The sequence below is a fragment of the Abrus precatorius genome, unplaced genomic scaffold, assembly GCF_003935025.1.
Source record: "Abrus precatorius isolate BTA unplaced genomic scaffold, Abrus_2018 Scaffold7, whole genome shotgun sequence".
Taxonomy (NCBI): Eukaryota; Viridiplantae; Streptophyta; class Magnoliopsida; order Fabales; family Fabaceae; genus Abrus; species Abrus precatorius.
The window spans coordinates 1214259-1232747 of record NW_020874417.1 but is presented as its reverse complement, the minus strand read 5'-3'; the positions used below and the strand labels follow the sequence as shown (position 1 = coordinate 1232747).

At 34.2% G+C, this 18489-nt stretch overlaps 3 protein-coding genes and 2 non-coding genes across 8 annotated transcripts; 1 reads left to right on the top strand and 4 right to left on the bottom strand.

Annotated features, from left to right (window-relative positions):
• Positions 1 to 1389: 1389 nt before the first annotated feature.
• LOC113871015 (zinc finger CCCH domain-containing protein 32-like) lies at positions 1390 to 5195 on the bottom strand. 4 transcript variants are annotated; one of them, XM_027507677.1, is made up of 8 exons: positions 4813 to 5145; positions 4531 to 4673; positions 4089 to 4151; positions 3853 to 3972; positions 3471 to 3761; positions 3063 to 3374; positions 2535 to 2595; positions 1969 to 2070 (listed from the first exon to the last, which is right to left on the bottom strand). In XM_027507677.1, the coding sequence occupies exons 1-7, from the start codon at positions 4904 to 4906 to the stop codon at positions 2584 to 2586; spliced, it is 1035 nt and encodes a 344-aa protein (XP_027363478.1). In that variant the 5' UTR covers positions 4907 to 5145; the 3' UTR covers positions 1969 to 2070; positions 2535 to 2583. The 4 variants fall into 4 exon arrangements, with proteins under 4 accessions (XP_027363475.1, XP_027363476.1, XP_027363477.1 ...); XM_027507674.1 differs by lacking the exon at positions 2535 to 2595 and having other exon boundaries at positions 1390 to 2063; positions 4813 to 5159; XM_027507675.1 differs by lacking the exon at positions 2535 to 2595 and having other exon boundaries at positions 1432 to 2070; positions 4813 to 5195.
• Positions 5196 to 6967: 1772 nt separating this feature from the next.
• On the top strand, positions 6968 to 12889 carry LOC113871338 (metal tolerance protein 2). The gene is made up of 12 exons (XM_027508397.1): positions 6968 to 7570; positions 7648 to 7717; positions 8024 to 8121; positions 8273 to 8427; positions 9011 to 9126; positions 10166 to 10262; positions 10957 to 11041; positions 11254 to 11316; positions 11438 to 11543; positions 11761 to 11906; positions 12230 to 12318; positions 12402 to 12889. Exons 1-12 carry the CDS (start codon positions 7211 to 7213, stop codon positions 12520 to 12522), a joined length of 1506 nt encoding a protein of 501 aa, XP_027364198.1. The 5' UTR covers positions 6968 to 7210; the 3' UTR covers positions 12523 to 12889.
• Positions 12890 to 13900: 1011 nt separating this feature from the next.
• LOC113873961 lies at positions 13901 to 13977 on the bottom strand. Its single transcript, XR_003506026.1, has one exon. It is a non-coding gene; the product is annotated as a small nucleolar RNA Z155 (small nucleolar RNA).
• A 94-nt stretch (positions 13978 to 14071) lies between these two features.
• On the bottom strand, positions 14072 to 14169 carry LOC113873960. Its single transcript, XR_003506025.1, has one exon. It is a non-coding gene; the product is annotated as a small nucleolar RNA R41 (small nucleolar RNA).
• Positions 14170 to 15032: 863 nt separating this feature from the next.
• Positions 15033 to 17998, bottom strand: LOC113871337 (zinc finger protein GAI-ASSOCIATED FACTOR 1-like). Its single transcript, XM_027508395.1, has 3 exons — positions 17803 to 17998; positions 16729 to 17125; positions 15033 to 16098 (listed from the first exon to the last, which is right to left on the bottom strand). The coding sequence occupies exons 1-3, from the start codon at positions 17996 to 17998 to the stop codon at positions 15033 to 15035; spliced, it is 1659 nt and encodes a 552-aa protein (XP_027364196.1).
• Positions 17999 to 18489: the final 491 nt, after the last annotated feature.

Below are 18489 nucleotides of genomic sequence, written 5' to 3'. Positions count from 1 at the left end.
ATATTTTGTTGCTGTGTGTAGGGACAAGAGAAGGGTTGTCAAAGGAATTTGGAATTGTTTGATGTCCTGTCTACAAACTAAAATCAGTAATTATGCAACGATAAGTGCATTTTTGGACTTTTGAGTAATGCTGCATAGTACCAAGAGAAACTGGTACGAAACGGAACTAAAGAACTTTAATATATATCAGCGATTAAATATTAAATTAAAAATAATCAAAATTAGAAAATGATAGAAATCACATAAGTCATTATTATTCGAGCTTCAAAAATTTTCACATTACATATCATTACTCTATATATGGATATCTAAATATATATATATATATAACCTAAAAACACTAATTAGCATTTGACTATTCACAATGTCAAAAAACAATTTACGACAACGTTGCATTAATATTGTTGGTATCGCTAATTATTGAACGAATTAGAATGATAGGAATTATCCACAGAAACATGTTGAAGCCATAAGCAGATGGGCTGAGAAATTAACAGGCCCATCAGACGTCCGTAGTAAGGAAAGTGCATTAATGCAAGAATGATGATAGTCTACTTTCATATAATAAATTTGCAAGGAGATTGCATCAAGCATGATTGATGACAACCACTTTCATATAATAAAATTGTTTTGTCATTATTGAGTTGAATAACACACCAACTTTCATGTAATTTCCCGTCTTCATTTAGAAATTTTTTTATTAAAAGAATCTTTTCGAATTTTTCTTAATATTCTTTATCTCTGCTCAAATATTATTAAATAAGGCATTCACAAATTACCAATAAATTAAATTAAGTTTCACACTTGCATTAAAAAAAATGTTACCTCTCAATCCTAAAGCAACTAGTAATGTTTTTTTTTAATTATTCATTATATTTTTGTATCGTTAATCTAATAAATATTTTCTTTTCTAATATAAACTTATTTTTTATTCTTAAACTTAAACTTAAAGATTGATATTAACAAAACTAATATTTTTATTTTATTAATTAAAATAATCTTTAAATGTTCTTTTTATTTAGTTTTAATATTTATATACATTAAAAAATTTGGGTAAAATGCATAAAATATTTGCAACATAATATGTGCATTATTGCATATGGTTCAACAGCTTAATATAATCATGTCGGGGGAAATACCAGCAATCTCTGTGCAAGAGAGTAAGGTAAATGCCAATTTCCGCATTAGATTTAGAATAGTATATTTATTGAGCGAGATAAAGAGCGATTCTGTATGTAAGTTTTGTCGGAAAAACAAAAGGGCATTTATTCCATAAGCCTGTTAAGAAGCAAGAGGAAAAATGCAAGTTTTCATAAGTAGCAAAACTTAAAATTGAGCCCTCTATTTCTCACAAACATGCAGACATACAATAGACATCACACAAACGCAAAAAATCGACGAAGAATAATAATACTCTGAAGGAAGAAAATACAATAAAAAGTTTTCTATTCAAACTTATTTGAGATAATAATATTATCAGATGAGATGACATAAAAGAGAATGATCACGTATTGGCTCTTAAGAGAATTGGATGAGGAATTCTTGACAGCAATAATGAAACTTTGAACAGTTGCCATTAAATACTGAGACTATAGACAAAAGCAATGGAGGTTTTGTGAAATCACACCCAATCTAATGAGAAGTTATTATCAAGTCTTGCACTGCCCAGGTCAACGTATATCACCGCTTTGTCTGCTGCTTCTACTACTGCTTAGAGGGGCAGAACTCTGACTTGAGAGTTGCACATCAGATGGCGGGATAGACCCACCTTGTGAGAAAATCAAACCGACAGAAGTACCAGAACTATTTCCAGAAGAAGGTATTCTGGTTGAAAAGGATTCCTTTTTGAATCCTGACATCAGTTCAGGCCGATGCTCCGAAGATGTTGTTAAAGGGGCAAGACTAGACAGCAAAGACCCAACTGGGTACGGAGTAACTGGCACATCAATGAGAGACGATGCCGATGGACTGTATCTCATAGATCCCAAAGGATGGTCAAATTTGCACGTGGAGCCAAACTTGCAATGCCCATTTTGCAAATAAAATGCACAAGGTTGTACCCCCTGTTTTCTAGAAACCAAACAAATTGAGAAAAAAATCCCAAAGAAAACACATAAATTGCAATGTTGCAATACAACATGGGAATGTGTTTAAGAGCAATTAATTATTTCACATAAAACTAATGCTGAAAAAAAAAATATAAATCCTTTACTCCTTTAGTCAACCATTGAACTCTTAAACACCAGTATAAATAATAGGAATAACAAATATGTGAATTGGTAAGGTATAATCAATACTGCTACATAATGTGGCCAGCTCCATCGTAAATAAATAATTGTATTTGCCCAAGTTTGCAGTCTTAACTCACAAGTGTGTACTACCCCATTGATTGCTGAATCTCAAATCTATGGAGGGCTGGCTGACTGAATTCAAATCGCGCAACATATGGTGTTGTGTATCCAATTGCTGTGTAAACAGCATTTTTCCTTGATAAGGGGCAAAAAAATCATTGACCGCAACCAAAATTTACTTACAATGTAATAATTAATCAAAATCCTTTCTGCTGTAGCTGCAACTCAGATCTTATTTTTCCATCTTATCCCCCCCACAACATGATATGACATCAAACATGCAAAATTCAAGATAGCATGCTATTAATTTAACATCATGCAGATCTCACTACATTGACATTATGAGTTGGAAATTGGAAAGCTTAAACCATTCAATCATCCAAAACCCAAACTAGGTTTCACCAACACCACGAGTTTTATGCTGAAGAACCATACAAAATTGAGACCCATATAAAATAGTCATGACTCATGAGAAATTAGATTTTATTGCAAAAATATTTCAGACTACCTAAAGAAGTTGATTTAGAAAGTGCAAGTAGTGTGCCCTGAACAGAATGTATGTGTTATTCACACATTTGTATATGTACATGTATACAGATAACATCAGAAATTGTAACTGTGAAGTACCATACAACTTAAAATCTAATTAAATGTAGGAAGTTAAACAGACAACTAAACACGTAATCAAATCAAGTGAGCAACCATACATACCGGACGTAAAGGAAGACCAACGGGGCTGAGAAGTGGCTGTGACACAATATGATCGCAAGGATGATGATATCGACAAGCTAATCCAAATTTACAGTCCCCTGTTCTCAAATAATATTGGCATTCAGGTTCACCAGGTCTTTCAGGAAATAATTGTTCTTTCAAGTTGCTTCCTGAAGGGCCAGTAGAAGAGGGCAGCAGAGTATATGGTCTAGCAAAAGCAGATGTTGATGATGATAACTGGGTCACTCCATATACAGAAGCGGCCCCAACAGCAGGTTGAGCACCAGGAGATAACACAGGACTTACAGGTGCCTGCATAAAAAAGAAAAAAAAAAAAAAGAATCAAGCAACTACTAAAATGAAGAAAAAATTGACTTTTCATCACACACACACACATGTCTATCTCACCGAATAATGACTCCATCCAGGAAATGGAACAACCCCCGGGGAAAGAAGTACAGGACCATAAGCCCCTTGTACATATGAACCAGGCAATATAGGAGGCCTACCCACTCTCATGTTTGTAGAAGCTCCTCCATACTGTTCAGCCAGAGGAACTGTAGGAGACTGCACCTGTTGATAAAATTGAGGTGCAGATGCTGGCAATGATGTGCCAGCAGGTTGAGGATGATGGAATTTACAAGTTATACCAAATTTGCACTGCCCCGTTTTCAAATAGTAGGAGCATTCTTTCTCACCCTGTTTAAACAAAAGGCACAGACAGTTTAACCATTGCACTATTTGCTGCTGATAACGCAAGGGAGAAGAAGAGCAAAAAGAAGAGTCATACAGGGCGTAACGGGTATCCATAAATATTTAGTGGCGCTTGGCTTAAATATCCACCTTCACTTTTCGGATGGTGAAATTTACAGGATGCCCCAAATTTACAAGTTCCAGTCTTTAAATAATACTGCTCATCAAAAAAGACCCAGAATTATTATAACCACTTTAATTTGGACAAATAATAACAAATTTCTATATATCACATTAAGAAGATCACTTAAGTCGGGAAAGAAAAACATATACCTGACACGGAGGTTCCCCTACCCGTTCTGGGTACTCCCCTGTAGCTCTTACTGCAGCAGCAACCTGAGCAGTATTTGACTTAATTAGTGAATTCATATTTATACACTTAAGCAATAAGATGGAACAAAAGAACCAGACATCTACATTCTTCTAACCTTACTAAAATAGGTCTGCAACACAAAACCAATTCTAAACTAATTTCTCACTTTGAAAAGCCACTCCACATTGAGAAAGTCATAAATGTTTCCCACTTTCTCACTAAGAAAACCTTAACCACCCAATAAGTGAACAGTCTAACACAACATTTCCCACTTAGGAACAGCACTGACACCACGGGCTAAAAAAGCAAGTAAACGGTGTCTATATTAAAACCAACACCAACAAGACACTTCCATGGAATTCTAACCTAATGCAGATATCTCAAAATGATGGAAAGGGTTACCGCAGCACGATCAGGAGGGTGACTGTAACGACACCTGGCACCATATCCACAGAACCCGGTCCGCATGTAATAAACACAATTAGGCACGCCGGGTCGCTCCGGGTAAGATTCGCCGCCACCCAGCGTTAAATGCCACATCGATTCTACACACCACCAAAATCAAAACCCTAATTAGAAGAAAGAGATTCCAGAAACAAACCACCCCTAACCTAACCGAACCTAAACATCCACATTAAGAAAAGCAGGAAACCCTAGCGGAATGAAAAGCAAAGCGAAGCAAACCATCGAGTCCAGTGTCGGTGGTCGGCGAGTGCCATTCCGGTTGATTCACCGGGTTGGTTCCATTCCTGGCGGGGCTCCGACCGTACAAGTCCATGAAAACAGGTTAGTGTTTGGTTGCTTGAACTGAAGGTTCCCGTTCGTACTAGAGTGGTCTAGAATGTTCTGGAAGATCGATAGTTCGCCTCGCTTCCACCTCCTAGAATCCGAGAGACAGAGTTCCCACTTTCACTGTACAGAGAGTGCGTTCGTGTGTGTGTGTCGCTCTCTCTATGACTGTACGGTCTCTGTTTTGGTGAGTTGGGGTTTTCAGTTCGATTTTGTGTATTAATTTCGGTTTTCCCTTGTGCGGGATTTGGTTGGGCGCGTACCCGCCAAATAGCGCTAAATGCTACGTTCCCCAATATCATAATTTTAAACGGAAAAATGATTCTAGCTTAACCCGGTAACCGACACTCGTTTCATTTTAAATGACGTAACTGTCCTTGTTTTGGTCATTCTTTGATTGGTCTGTTCAAATTCCACGCGACAAGACAAGAGAAGGTTTTCAACGGAATTTGGAATTGTTCCATGTCCTATTTAGAAACCTAATTATTCAACTTATATCTCTTTGTATAAACAACCATTATTATTATAGTCAATAAATATAAATGCTGCCTCTTATTTTTCCACTTTGCTTCAACGGAGTATTTATTATTGTCATAGGCCGTGAAAGAAGCGAAAAGCGGATCAACAATAGAATGCATTACCTATTTTAATTAACATATTTTAAACTGATAAATATATTTAATACTTCAATAATTCTTGCATCTCCTCCAAAATAAAGCATCACATTATCACACACGTTAACATTAATACATGGATACATTAATGCTCATACTTTAATAATATTTTTTAAAAATTATTTTGAGCTAATTTTATAACTAAAAATGTTATGCGTTAAAATAAAAAATATTTAATACAATTAAATAATTTTAAAATATAATTTATTCTAAAATAATATTTTTATTATACAATGTCAATAAAATTTTGTAATTAAATATTAACAACCAGTATATATTAATAACAACAAATTTAAAAGCTAAACTCTTAAAAACAAAATTAAAATTAAAATTAAAATAATTGTAATTTATACCTTATTTTTTAAATAATTTTAATTTTAAAATACACATGTGGTTAACTGTGATGAAAAATAACTCCATGAACACTTTTAAAATAATAAATTATTATTTATACTGTAAAAATCAATTGATAAATGATAATTTGCATAACGTTGAAATGGTTTTTTGTTTGCTAATTATTAAGTGGATTAAAAGTTGAATGTTATTGGAAAGAAAGAAAAAACGGAAAATATAGCATAACAGGATTTATTAAACTCGGATAAAAAGTATTTAAGTAACAAGTAGCTTTAAAAACTTAACTTATTGCGATTGTTAGATGCATACAATGGTTAGGAACTTAGAATTATTGACGGAGCTGCTGAAGCCAATTTTTGGAAGAATATTTCAAAAAGAGAAAAGAAACAATAGAATGTAAAAATTTGACTAGTAATTTTTTAAAAAAATACTTTAAAATTTTAGTTAAATTTTTTATAATAAATATAAAAATTTTAAACAACATATTATTAAAAAAAATATCTTTCATTGTATTTAAAATTTTTATAATTATCATTCATAATTACTTTTTGGTATTTGAATTATCTTCCCTCGCTATCAATATAAAATTCTCACGAATTCTAAAATCCCTGGTCTACACGTAACCTAAGAGATGACCCTAGCTAGCGTCACTAATTTCCTCGTGTTAACAACTGCAGTCTTTGATTTTCATATATATATTTTTTTCATATGTTCAGTATTTTAACAAGTTTTTTTTTAATTTATATTAATAATTTTTCATAAATTTTATTAAAATATATTATTTTATAAAGCTTACTTCATATAATTAGTTATGCGCATGGTTGATTATTAAAATAATTTAATTTTTAGTTAATTCAAATGCACATTTATTAAATTAATGCATAATTAAATAATTTATAAAAAATCATCTTAAAGATATATTGAATAAGAATTTAACTCATCTAGAAAAAAAAATATTTATCTTTAATTAGATATAATATGCTTAATTAATCTGTTATCCGAAGTTAGTCTTAATCAAAATTACGCAGAGAGCAGATTCGATTGGCACGTGGCGAGGGTGTTGTGATTTCCGTGGCTGGTGACACGCGTCGTACCTCGCACATTTGCGTTAGATCAACGTGAAGATAGAAATGGAACTTGGGATTGTGCAGTTGAAGTGTTAAGATGATACCATTCGGTGTGGCTGCAGCTATAGCATAACTAAGGAGAACAAATTGAAAGTGAAGGAAACCCTAGTTAGAATCTAGAGTTGGTAGAAAAAGAGCATGGGATTTAGATTCAGAAATCTGAATCCCGTATATAGAACATGCATCACAAGGCTTTCCCCATCAAAATTTGTTCCTCCTGTGTTGGAGCCACTCAATTTGCATCCACCAGAGTTTTGTTTCACTTCCTCTGAAAATCCAGCATTTAAAATCCATAGGAGATGGCATTTGGGTCATTCTCATCACGACGACTATGATCATCACCACCATCACCTCCCTCAGAATCAGAAGGAGGGAGAGAACATTTTCCGGCTGGGTCTCGCCGCCGACATTGGTTTGGCTACCGGAAAAGCCTTCACCGGTTATCTCTCTGGAAGCACTGCCATTATTGCCGATGCTGCTCATTCCATATCGGATGTGGTAACTCTCACACCCTCGCATGTGCAATTTGTTGTTTCTCGTGGAAGCATATTTCATACTTACTGTCTGTGTTGCAGGTTCTTAGTGGCATAGCTTTGTTGTCTTTTAAAGTTGCCAAGGCGCCTAGAGATAAAGAACACCCATATGGTCACTTGATTTGTATCTACACGCTACTCCATTTATCTCTTGTTCATCTAGTTACTGTTTATTAGTGTTCTGGATGCTCACATTTCATTTTTCATTCATCGCTGAATAATGTAGGCCAGGAGTTATTTTAATATAATTGGATGTTTTATCTGTTAGTTTACATATAATAATAATGATAATCGCTTCATGATCTTCTCCTTGTATTTTGATATGATTACTCGGTAATTTTATGCTTGCCAATTCTATGTTTTTTTACTATAAGGTTTCTGTGTCATTTACGATTATATTTCTGTCATTATATCGCAGGACATGGTAAATTTGAGACTCTGGGGGCTCTTGGAATCTCTTGCATGCTTTTGGCGACTGGGGGTGGCATTGCATGGCACGCAGTAGACCTTTTGATGGTATTGAAATTCAAACTTCAATCTATTTATTGCTTTACTCATTCCCATGAACATAATCTAAAGAAACGTTGACTGAGCATTTTGTTAGATTATGTAAAATAGATATTGCGTCATATTTTTAATTGTGAAAGTTATTGTTATACACATGCAGGGATTGTTCTCAACTGGTCCTGAAATGGTTGGCCAGGCATTGGCACACGAGCATGTGCATAGTCATGGACATGGCGGGCATCACCATGGAATTGACATGGATCATCCCATCCTTGCTTTGAATATGACTATTGTGTCAATATGTGTTAAAGAAGGGTACGGCTATTACTTAATATTTACATATTGGGGTGAGGGGGTCCTAGTATTCCGGATGCCTATTCTAGTCACTTATGTCGCATGTCACTGTTTTAAATATGGTGAATTTGATGAATCGTTCATTGGGGGCATTTGATGCTTTCCCTCCATGAGTTTAAGAAACAAATCAATAAAGTTTGATGCAATCTCAAGTCAAGAGTCAGATGCAAAAGAACAATCACTAAAATATGAAACCTTCATTGAATAAATTTTAATTGAATGAATCCCTGAAAAGATTTATTTAGCTATTGTTATAGTTATGTTAGCTCAAGCGCTTTACTGTCTTAGGGAATGCATCGCCATGGCCTTAACTCCTTGCCTTTCCTCATCTGACAAGGTGTAAATTGAATCTCTTAACTTTTGGTTGGGCTTGAGACATGAGAACCTTGTAATTTAAGCTCCTTTCCTTTGTTTCTGTCTTTTGTTGATGGCCTCTTTTATTTGGTTAATATGTCCACTACTAGGTTTTGTGTTTTTTTGGTGAGATAGCATATTGTCTCTTATCCAAGATTTCAGTATCTATATTTGCTTTGTGAATATTTAGACTTTACTGGATAACAAAACAAGCTGGTGAGAAGCAAGGTAGTGGACTAATGAAAGCAAATGCATGGCATCATCGTGCAGATGCAATTTCATCAGTAGTTGCTCTTGTTGGAGTTGGTAAGGAACTTAGTTTTTTGAAAGTTTATTAGGTCTCGTTTTCTGTATAATGTCTTATAAATTTATAATACTGGCTTTCATTTCAAGTTATGCCATCAATCAGGTTTTCTTGCTTACAAGTCATTAATAGGTGTGTTGTTGACTTGTGTTATGATTATTGATTAATGATCAATTTGAATCACGTATGAACTTTATTTTTGAAAAAAGTGGTTATTTTTACGTCAATTGCCTGTGGTATAATTGATAAAAAAAAATGAGTGACCCAGTGTAGGAGGCTTGCACATAGTGGTGTTTAGCGAGGGTATGCAGCCTTACCCACTCCGCAAGTGGATAGGTTGTTGTTGGGATTTGAACCTCCAAGTCATAAGGCAGTATTCTCTCCATTGTGTCAACAATTGTCCTTTCCAGTGACATATTTGATATGACAACTTTTATTGTGTATTTTGATGTATGAATTCATGAGTTGTTTTTGTTCATTTATTTGTTGGTTACACTACTAATGAACTTTCTAATGTTATTGTTAGAGAAAAACTAAACAAGCACCTTAAATTTTGTGCCTTTTGCAAATAGGAACCTTTAACTTTCATTTCATCCTAAATAATCCTTAAATTCCTATAACCTTTAACTTTCATTTCATCCTAAATAATCCTTAAATTCCTATTTTTGTTACTATAGAGCCTTCCATAGGATTTATTGTGATAGACTGAAAGCTCAAGATGTCTATTTGCAAAAGACACAGTTTAAGGGGGTGGTATACTTTTTCCTAATAAAAATGAAAGTCCAGATTTGCTTAGTGCTAGTAACATAATCCCAAGTTAAGAGAAGAATCTTTTATAACATTAATTAAGAGTTTAAGATTTGATTGGGATGAAATGAAAGTTCAAAATGTCTATTTGCAAAAAGACACAGTTTAAGGAGGTGGTATACTTTTTCCCAATAAAAATGAAAGTACAGATTTGCTTAGTAGGATGTTCTTTTCCCTTGCCTTGTGTCTACATTGACTACATTCACTAACCATAGATTTTCATCTCCATGTTAGGAGGGTCTATTCTTGGGGTGAAATTTCTAGATCCGCTTGCTGGACTTCTAGTCTCAGTCATGATTTTAAAAGCTGGAGCTGAAACTGGTTACCAAAGGTACCTTTTTCATTGTTATCTACTTCTCCACAATTTATGAATGCTTGCAACTTGCATGTTTAACTGATTGTTTTGAATGATATTGAAACTGTTTCCTTTACCCCCAATGTATCAATGTCAAGCACATTTTGGAAACTAAGTTAAACATATACCCGGTGTGATCCTCTGACAACAATAAAAAAAAATATTGAACGCATTGTGGACATAGACATGACCTATAAATTAGATCGTATTTATCTCATAATTGAAAGGTTACATACATCAACATAGTGAATGTGGCATTCAAATGTAACAAGTTTATTCATTTTTCCTTCAACATAGAGGGACTTGATACGTGTAAAAGCTTTGTCAGTTTTAGACCTATCTCTTAGTGATGCATGCATGACATATGTTACTATGTAAATTGATGGTTGTTTCTTTACTGCGTATTAAATATGATGGCTATTGTAATTATTTAATACTTTTAGGCATAAAATTTATTACCTCTTTGTCCATGCTTAATCAATATTGCAACTTGGGAAATTATTAAGGTAACTGAGAATACAAATGGTTGCAAAAGTGAGTCAAAATGTGCAACTGTTGGGGTAAACTGATTACTTCTGCCTAAATCAAGGGGATCAGGAAATTATAGGCAATTTTGACTTTGTCTAAACTTCTACCTCTAATTTTCTTTTTTCTTTTTATCAATTGTCAGTGTCTTGGAATTGGTGGATGCTGCGATCCCAGCACAGCATTTGGATCCTATTAAACAGACAATATTGCAAGTTGATGGTGTTAAGGTGTCTTTTTTATCTGATATCCTTTTTAAAATATTATTTTGGCAACATTGGACATTGCATATGGTTTCAATTCCAGTGTCATTCTTTTCCTAGAAAAAATGTTTCAAGTTCTACAAATTTTTGCATGCACTTTTAACCAGATGTTCATTATTGCTGTTTTGCATATGAATATATGATGATCTTAAATTATATTCTTAGCAATTTGTGTACAGGGGTGTCATCGCTTAAGAGGAAGGAGAGCTGGTTCATCTTTGTATCTTGATGTAAATATTGAGGTCAGTTATCCCGAATTTTATATTCTTTATGTTACAATTCACATGCATTGTGTCATGAACTCATTATTGGACTGCATTATGTGTCAGTTTTCAGGATTTACTTGTTAGCTATACCTTGCAGGTTGATCCTTTTTCTAGTGTCAGTGCTGCACATGACATTGGTGAAAGTGTTCGTCATCAAATTCACAAGTCCCACCCTACGGTAGCTGAAATTTTTATACACATAGGTCTGTTGTGTAGTTTTATAAATTTCTTACATTGGCTAATGCATAATCTTAGTTATTCATGCAGCCTTTACCTTGCCGCTAGATTCACTTATTCCCAGTGATTTACTGTAATGAGGTTTCCGGGAATCTAAATTACTTTTTCAATGTGGATGCCATGTGTTCTGCTATGTTGTATCTTTTTAACTCTAATTTTTTTATATTCTTAATTCTCTTGTAGATCCTGCAATGTCTCATGTTTCTTCCAGCACAACAGATCAGCAAGATAGTTGGAGTGGAGAAATGGACCAGAACAATATTGCTCCTGCTGGGGATACTAACATCGAAGGAATTGTTTCTGATATCATCTCATCAAACTTTCCACAGGTAACATCTTTATTGAAAACCATAAAACAATTAAAATAAGCTTCAGTTTGGAATTTGATGTGGGTCTTTCATCTATTGGGGGGATTCTTTGATTTTATTGGTTAGAAGTGAACAAATTATTTCTTAGCCATAAAATTTGCGGAATTAAGTTGTTGCTAATTTGCTATTTTCTTACTGGTTTGAGTGTCATCAATTTTATCTGTTTAAATATTAATTGAAGGTGGTAGAAAGGAAGATGATTCCATTGTGAATGGAAGTACTTTTAAAGTTAGGATAGAATTACTTGTGTTTTCAATCTTTAACTGTCTCTAGCTGGTTTTCAGATGTCAGTTGAGCGCATAACACGCCACATGTTTCAAAGCAAGCTTGTTCTTCAAATTGAGGTTTCCATGCCACCTGATATACCAATTCGGTAAATATTATTGTCTAACCTTAGTGAGTTTGATTGTAAATTGGGTCAGTCCCTCGTGGCAACTTATGTTTATTGTTCCACAGACGTGCAATGGAAATAGCAGAGCAAGCAGAAAACGAGATTTTGAAAGCTGTCTCGAATATAATTCATGTTGGCATTCAGCTACGTTTGGGGCAACCATTCCCACAGATCAATCATAGTTAGAACCATCCACGGGGAGTGGAAAACCGATTTTTTTCACAAATCCATGCATTCTTTCAGTGTGATTTAAGTTAAATTGATTATTACAATATCACTCTGCTGCAACTCGTATCTAGTCTGATACAACTCCATAGCCAATGACTTAAAAGGTTCGCAGGAGGCGGAAAGGTAAGGAGTCCTGAATAAACATATTTGCGCCCATTGGACGTTTCATCCACTGCAGAGTTCCTTCATAGACCTGTAAAATTGCTGAATATGACTAAATAATGAACTTCATGGAGTCAACAAATTTTGACGACAGATTTATTTCTTTGTTAGTACCTTGTAATTTCAAAGTTTCATCAAAACCGAAAACATTTTTCCCCCGCTTCATTGATTGGTATTTAATATTTTTGCTTCCCCTCTACCCCCAATGTTGTCTTTCAAGTAATGAGATGGCTAAAAATGTAAAGAATCACACGCCCTTTACATTTATACAAATCACAAATGGCATTCTCGTATTAACCAAACTAATTTAGTCACTTCATTGTTAACTAAAAACTCATTAATAATTTAAACCATTAGTTTTTTTTTTAATGTATACATACGTTGAGGGTATTTTTCAGCTGACAAAGACTACAAATTAATAACTTGTTTTAAAATGATATAATTTTTTCTCTTGTTAACATTGGCTTACATTTAAAATTAGTGAAATTTTATTAGAAAATATTTATTATATTTAGTATTTTTAATAAAATTTTATTATTTTAGGTACTTTAATTAACCTTATGGACATAACATTTTTCTAAACTCTTAAAAGAATGAAATAATGATAAAAAAAAAGGAGTGCAAATAGTATATTAATAATACTTTCTTCTTATATGTGTATTCTTTAGGATAGGTTAGATCTCAAATGATTAATAGCCCTAAGTATGTGTCTTATTCTTCAAGCGGTTTGTTATCTGATATTAGCATTATGATTAATAGATCTCATATGAAATTTTATTGTGTCTTTAAACGTTTTAAAAAAATTAATCGACACCAAAAATCATATGCCTACAAACATAGCCAAGCGCTTCTCGATTTTGACACCAAAAATCGAGTCAAAGTGAATTAGGTTTTAAAATAACTTCTTGCTGACGTAGTTTTCTTTTTTATTAAGAAATCAAGTAAATGGATCAAGTTTTACAAACTTAATTAAAATTTTTCGTCTGATTAATTTTCTCAGCTCAAAGCAGTCCAAAATATTAAAAATAAAAACCAAAATTAAACTATTACACGGAAATTGAAAAAAAAAACTCCAACGTCATGTCAACGAAAGTTTAAAAAGTATTGATTTTTCAAAACGAAAATCAGGAAGGTGGTTTCTTCAATTTTCGTTGGAGAAATAATGGAAGAGAACCATTGATCAGATAATTGTAGTCTGATTTATTAACTCAACATTTATAAAATTCAGATGAAAATATCATCACTTCAATGGCACTCTGTTTCGCTTCCGCCACACCGCACTTCAATTATCTTATCAATTGTGACAAATTGAACCAACATTTAAATTCAAAAAAAAAAAAAAGAATGGAAGGCTCAGAAGGATCCATTGGTAGTTTGATAATCATAAGGGAAAATTCTCTGTTCCCTCATAAAATAGGTAGTTCATACCATCATTGCCTCCAAAATGTCAAAATCATATTTGAGAGAAAGAAAAAAAAAATTGCAAAAAAATTAGTGACGAAAAGAAGAATAACAGCGATCTTCGGCAATGCAGAGAGACAAAGAACGATTCTGCTGTATATATAGAAAGAAGTGATCAAATTAGGGTTAGGGTTTTTGGCCCGCTGCGAACCGCGTAGAACGGAGGCGCATGTTAAATGACAGGACTGCTCTTCTTGGGCCTCATACATGTGAGCCTTACTTCAACATGCTGATTGGGCCTCAATTAAGTATAACTTGGACCCTCAACGACATATTTGAAGTCGAGTTTTGTTTTGCTTTTATTGGGCCAGACATTGTTATATACAGACTTTTTTTCACATGACCAAAAACACATTATTTTTAATATATTGTTGGAGTAAAACTTTTTTATATTAATATTGAATCTATAATTGACACCTTATTTAATAAACGTTAAATTTTTTGAATAATATGGTATATTGATGCAAGTTTTTTTTACAAAAATTAAATTCATATGCAAAACACTTTACACAGTGTTTTAGTAATGGTTTGACTGCTTCAACCAATTAAATTCATGGTTAAGCCTTTGTTAAACTACAATTTAACTAATATTTAAACTAATAACATAAATAGTTGATCATTCAACTGGTTGAATTGGCTGTTAGGCTTGGCTTTCTAATACATTTCTTCACATTAAAACAAATTCACTTTTGATATTGAAAAGATAGGCGCATTGCATTATTGAGAATAATTGATGGAGAGTAGTAACAATTATTCCGACATTTTAGTTTCAAAGTTTCAAAAGCTCATTAAAGGAAACATTCTCTTTTCTTTTAGTCTGAACTGGACATCCTTTGTGTCGGCTCTCAAATATCCCAAATGGATTTCTCCATAGCTGAATCCCCATGTGGAAGGTGGTGGTGAAAGTGATTCATAATTTGCATTCTCTGGTGGGTTAATGCTTCCAACTCCAATCTTTGTTGCTGCTGTTTCTGTGGTTCATGCAAACTCACTGCCCTTGAAGTTGAACCTCCAATACCCAAAAAGTCATGAACCGTTGTCGTGTCACTACCTCCAAACCTTGATGCCCCCGTTTGGTTTCCTTCTGCCACATTTCTTCTGTGAATCAAACTAGTACTACCACTACCAACCTCTTGTTCAACATTCTTCATCAAACCCGGGTTGTGTTCACTTCCGATGAACATTGTGCTGAACATTCCCATATCATTCATTGTAGTGTTGGAATCAAATATTAGAGACATATCTTGTTGCCCTTTGTGAAAATTTTGGTTGGTGAAGGCTCCACCTCCACAAACACCAGCCATGTGAGATTGATCAGGCTGTGTATGGAAATGGTCATAGGAAGAATTGTTGTGGTGCATGGCAGCAGAATATAGTGGTCTAGGAGAAGAGACATGGTCAGGGCCAGTCATGCTACAAACAAAGCTTTTCTGCATCATGGGAGAGTTAATGCTATTGCTTGCAGTGGCACCCATTTGGGCTGCTTTCTGTAATAAAGCTGTTGCAGACATGTGAGCTGAGGCAGTACCGTCTTTGCTATCTTGGAAGTAATTGAAAGCAGGTGAGTTGTTGGAGCTGAGTTGAAGGCTTGAAGAAGAGGGAGGCATGTTTTTTGGACCACCAAAAAGTGTACCAGAAGTGGTGGAGAACATGCCCCCACCCATGCTCATTGGCTTGAATGGCATTGGGATAAGTTCTTGTGAGAGGGGTTTGAGTGTGTTCTTAGGGTCATAGTTGTTGTTGAATTCAGATGCAGTGTTGGTACTAGTGCTTGGTGGCATTGTAGCCATAAGGTCTGGCAATTCGTTTTGCATGTTTGGTGTCATGCCACTCGTTAATCCTTGGCTCACTCGGTTGTTTTCTTCAGTTAATGCGTCACAAAAAGCTCTGTGGGTGATAAAGCTGTCTCTCCTGCAAGATTCAGATGAATGTGTTGAACGTTGACATGTTTGAAGGCACTTTAATGCTAACTAACATTTAAGAGACAGAATGCCACCATTTTGAAAAGTTACAAAATTTTTAATGTGTTAGTATTTTTTTAATTCAGTGGATAAGACATGTAAAAGAGACAAGTGATTTCATTCTATGGTTAATTTAACAACTCCTGTCACCTAAATTAAAAACCAAAAAAGTAAAGCCACCTCAGCTAAATGTTGTTGTCATCATGTATCTTGTAGAAATGAGAATGTAAAGAGTTGTGCTTTGATATATTACTCAAAATTCAACTTTATTAAGCGCTAAAAAAGTGGGACTTATAAGAAAGAATGGACCACCCCATATGAATAATAATGGAGAGTAAATGTTATCTGTCAAATCCAGTATTTATTTTGTTTATGAGCACAAACTTTCATGAAACATAATCTAATGAAAAATATATATACGGGGGCCGTATCAAAAATTTTTCCGGTTTCTCAGCAACAAGCAATGTAAATAATACATGCCACTGATATATATTTTGAACCCACAAATAATGCAAATTAACGTTTAATTAAAACCTAACATTGGTTTTAATTAGTGTTAATTAATCTAGAAAAAATGTACCTGGAAAATATGGTGCCACAATCACATTTGTATTCCCTGGTACCACAAGTTTTTTGGTGGGCCTTCCAATCAGATTGGACTGCATATTTTTTTGAGCATTTGTCGCATTTCCATTTCTTCTCACCATGTTTTCGGCTGTAATGTTTTTTTATGCCAGTGAGGTCTCCTAATGCACGAGCTGGATTGTGGTGAACGCATGATGGCTCAGGACACACATACACTCGTTTCTTGACTTCACTGCTTGCTCGCTGCCTCAGTTTCCATGGAAGATTGTGACCCCTGCGGTGCAACTGAAGGTTTTGGTCCCTCTGAAACCCTTTGTTGCAGATCTCACAGACGAATCTATTTGTTGCCATTAATGTGGTTGGTGACAAAGCAATTACTTCAGCATTTGGATCTGTTACATAAAATTCATCCATCACCATGACTTATCAATTTGCCACAATAAATAATGTATTAATGTGTTACTAAACAAATAATACTCAGGGTACTTTGTTAATGATTCAAAGATAAAAAAATGTTACATAAAAAATTTAAATTGTTAAGTTCTTAATATATCAAATTTTCTTTTGTTTATTTTTTAAACCCTTGTGATGGAAGTGTTTTTAGCTAACTCATTGGTGCAACCTTAATTTATATCATGTCATGTTACTCAGAATCATTGTTGCATAAATAGGTTCCAACAGCATTGAAACAAAGAATAATACTAAAGTTAATAAAACAACAGTTCTTTAAACTTTTAAAATTATCACTAATAGTTCACAGCAAGTCAGCAACCAAACGTTCTACCGAACTATAATTCAACGATTAAGCTTGAAAAAGACTACCAAGTACCAAGAGTTTGACCAGTAGAGCTAGCATACAGCATTAACATTACGAAGCAAAACTGAACTTGGCAAATGCACTTGGACTTCCTTAGTTTCTAGCTAGTAACTACCTTAATCACACCACCAGTGAATTTAGAATTTTCCCTATACTGAAACTAATTCGAATATAATTAAAATCCAAAATTTTTGGGCTTAATTAAGTTATATGTGCATGGGCAGAAACTAAAGTTCAGGATTGAATATTTGCCTGGAGTTCCAGGTAGGTTTCTTTTCTTCTTGGTTGCTTGTTGTTGTTGTAGACTAGTAGAACTATTGCTGTTGCAAACACCAACGCTTGAGCCATGAGGGTGATTTTGCTGTTGTTGCTGCTCGTTTTCTTGATGAACTTCTTCATCAGTGTTTGCTGAGGAGAAACTCCCTTCATCACCTGAAATATTTGACATTTGAACAAAAATACTATAAAAGTTAATAGAAGCTTCTCTGATCTTCTTGGTAGTGCTGGACTTTACTATAAAGCTGGGTCTTTTTTATTTTTTAATGAACTCTAAGCAAGGAAATTAGACTACTCTCACACTAAAGGAAGACAAAAACTGAGGGATGGAGTTATCCTTGGTTTCTGTTGAGGAATTAGCAAGCTATTGTTGTGATGATACTAACATTGGAAGCTGGTCTTCTTTGGCCTTATGTCAATATATATAATGCCCATATGAAGACAACTACTAGGAAAATGCCCCCAGCATCTTGGTCTTATGGTAATATCCTAAACAACAACTAATTTCTCTCTTGTACATTTGTCTCCTTTTACATGCAATTCTTACTTTTCAAGGAAATGTTTCTTTTACTCTTCAAATACTACATACATAAATAAATATTCTATAAAAGATATCTATTAACAGACAACCAATGCTAAACATTATAGTTGTCTTTAGTGGTA

Excerpts from the sequence above, each read along its gene's own strand:
- LOC113871015 (XM_027507674.1), bottom strand. The coding sequence starts at position 4,906 with ATGGACTTGTACGGTCGGAGCCCCGCCAGGAATGGAACCAACCCGGTG. Across the intron at positions 4,152-4,530 it reads ACCCTCCTGATCGTGCTGCG|GTTGCTGCTGCAGTAAGAGC; the intron begins GTAACCCTTTCC and ends AATACTGCTCAG. Across the intron at positions 3,973-4,088 it reads TAGGGGAACCTCCGTGTCAG|TATTATTTAAAGACTGGAAC; the intron begins GTATATGTTTTT and ends TTTGATGAGCAG.
- LOC113871338 (XM_027508397.1), top strand. The coding sequence starts at position 7,211 with ATGGGATTTAGATTCAGAAATCTGAATCCCGTATATAGAACATGCATC. Across the intron at positions 10,263-10,956 it reads GCTGAAACTGGTTACCAAAG|TGTCTTGGAATTGGTGGATG; the intron begins GTACCTTTTTCA and ends ATCAATTGTCAG. Across the intron at positions 11,317-11,437 it reads ATCTTGATGTAAATATTGAG|GTTGATCCTTTTTCTAGTGT; the intron begins GTCAGTTATCCC and ends TATACCTTGCAG.
- LOC113871337 (XM_027508395.1), bottom strand. The coding sequence starts at position 17,998 with ATGTCAAATATTTCAGGTGATGAAGGGAGTTTCTCCTCAGCAAACACT. Across the intron at positions 17,126-17,802 it reads AAACCTACCTGGAACTCCAG|ATCCAAATGCTGAAGTAATT; the intron begins GCAAATATTCAA and ends TTTATGTAACAG. Across the intron at positions 16,099-16,728 it reads TGTGGCACCATATTTTCCAG|GAGAGACAGCTTTATCACCC; the intron begins GTACATTTTTTC and ends TGAATCTTGCAG.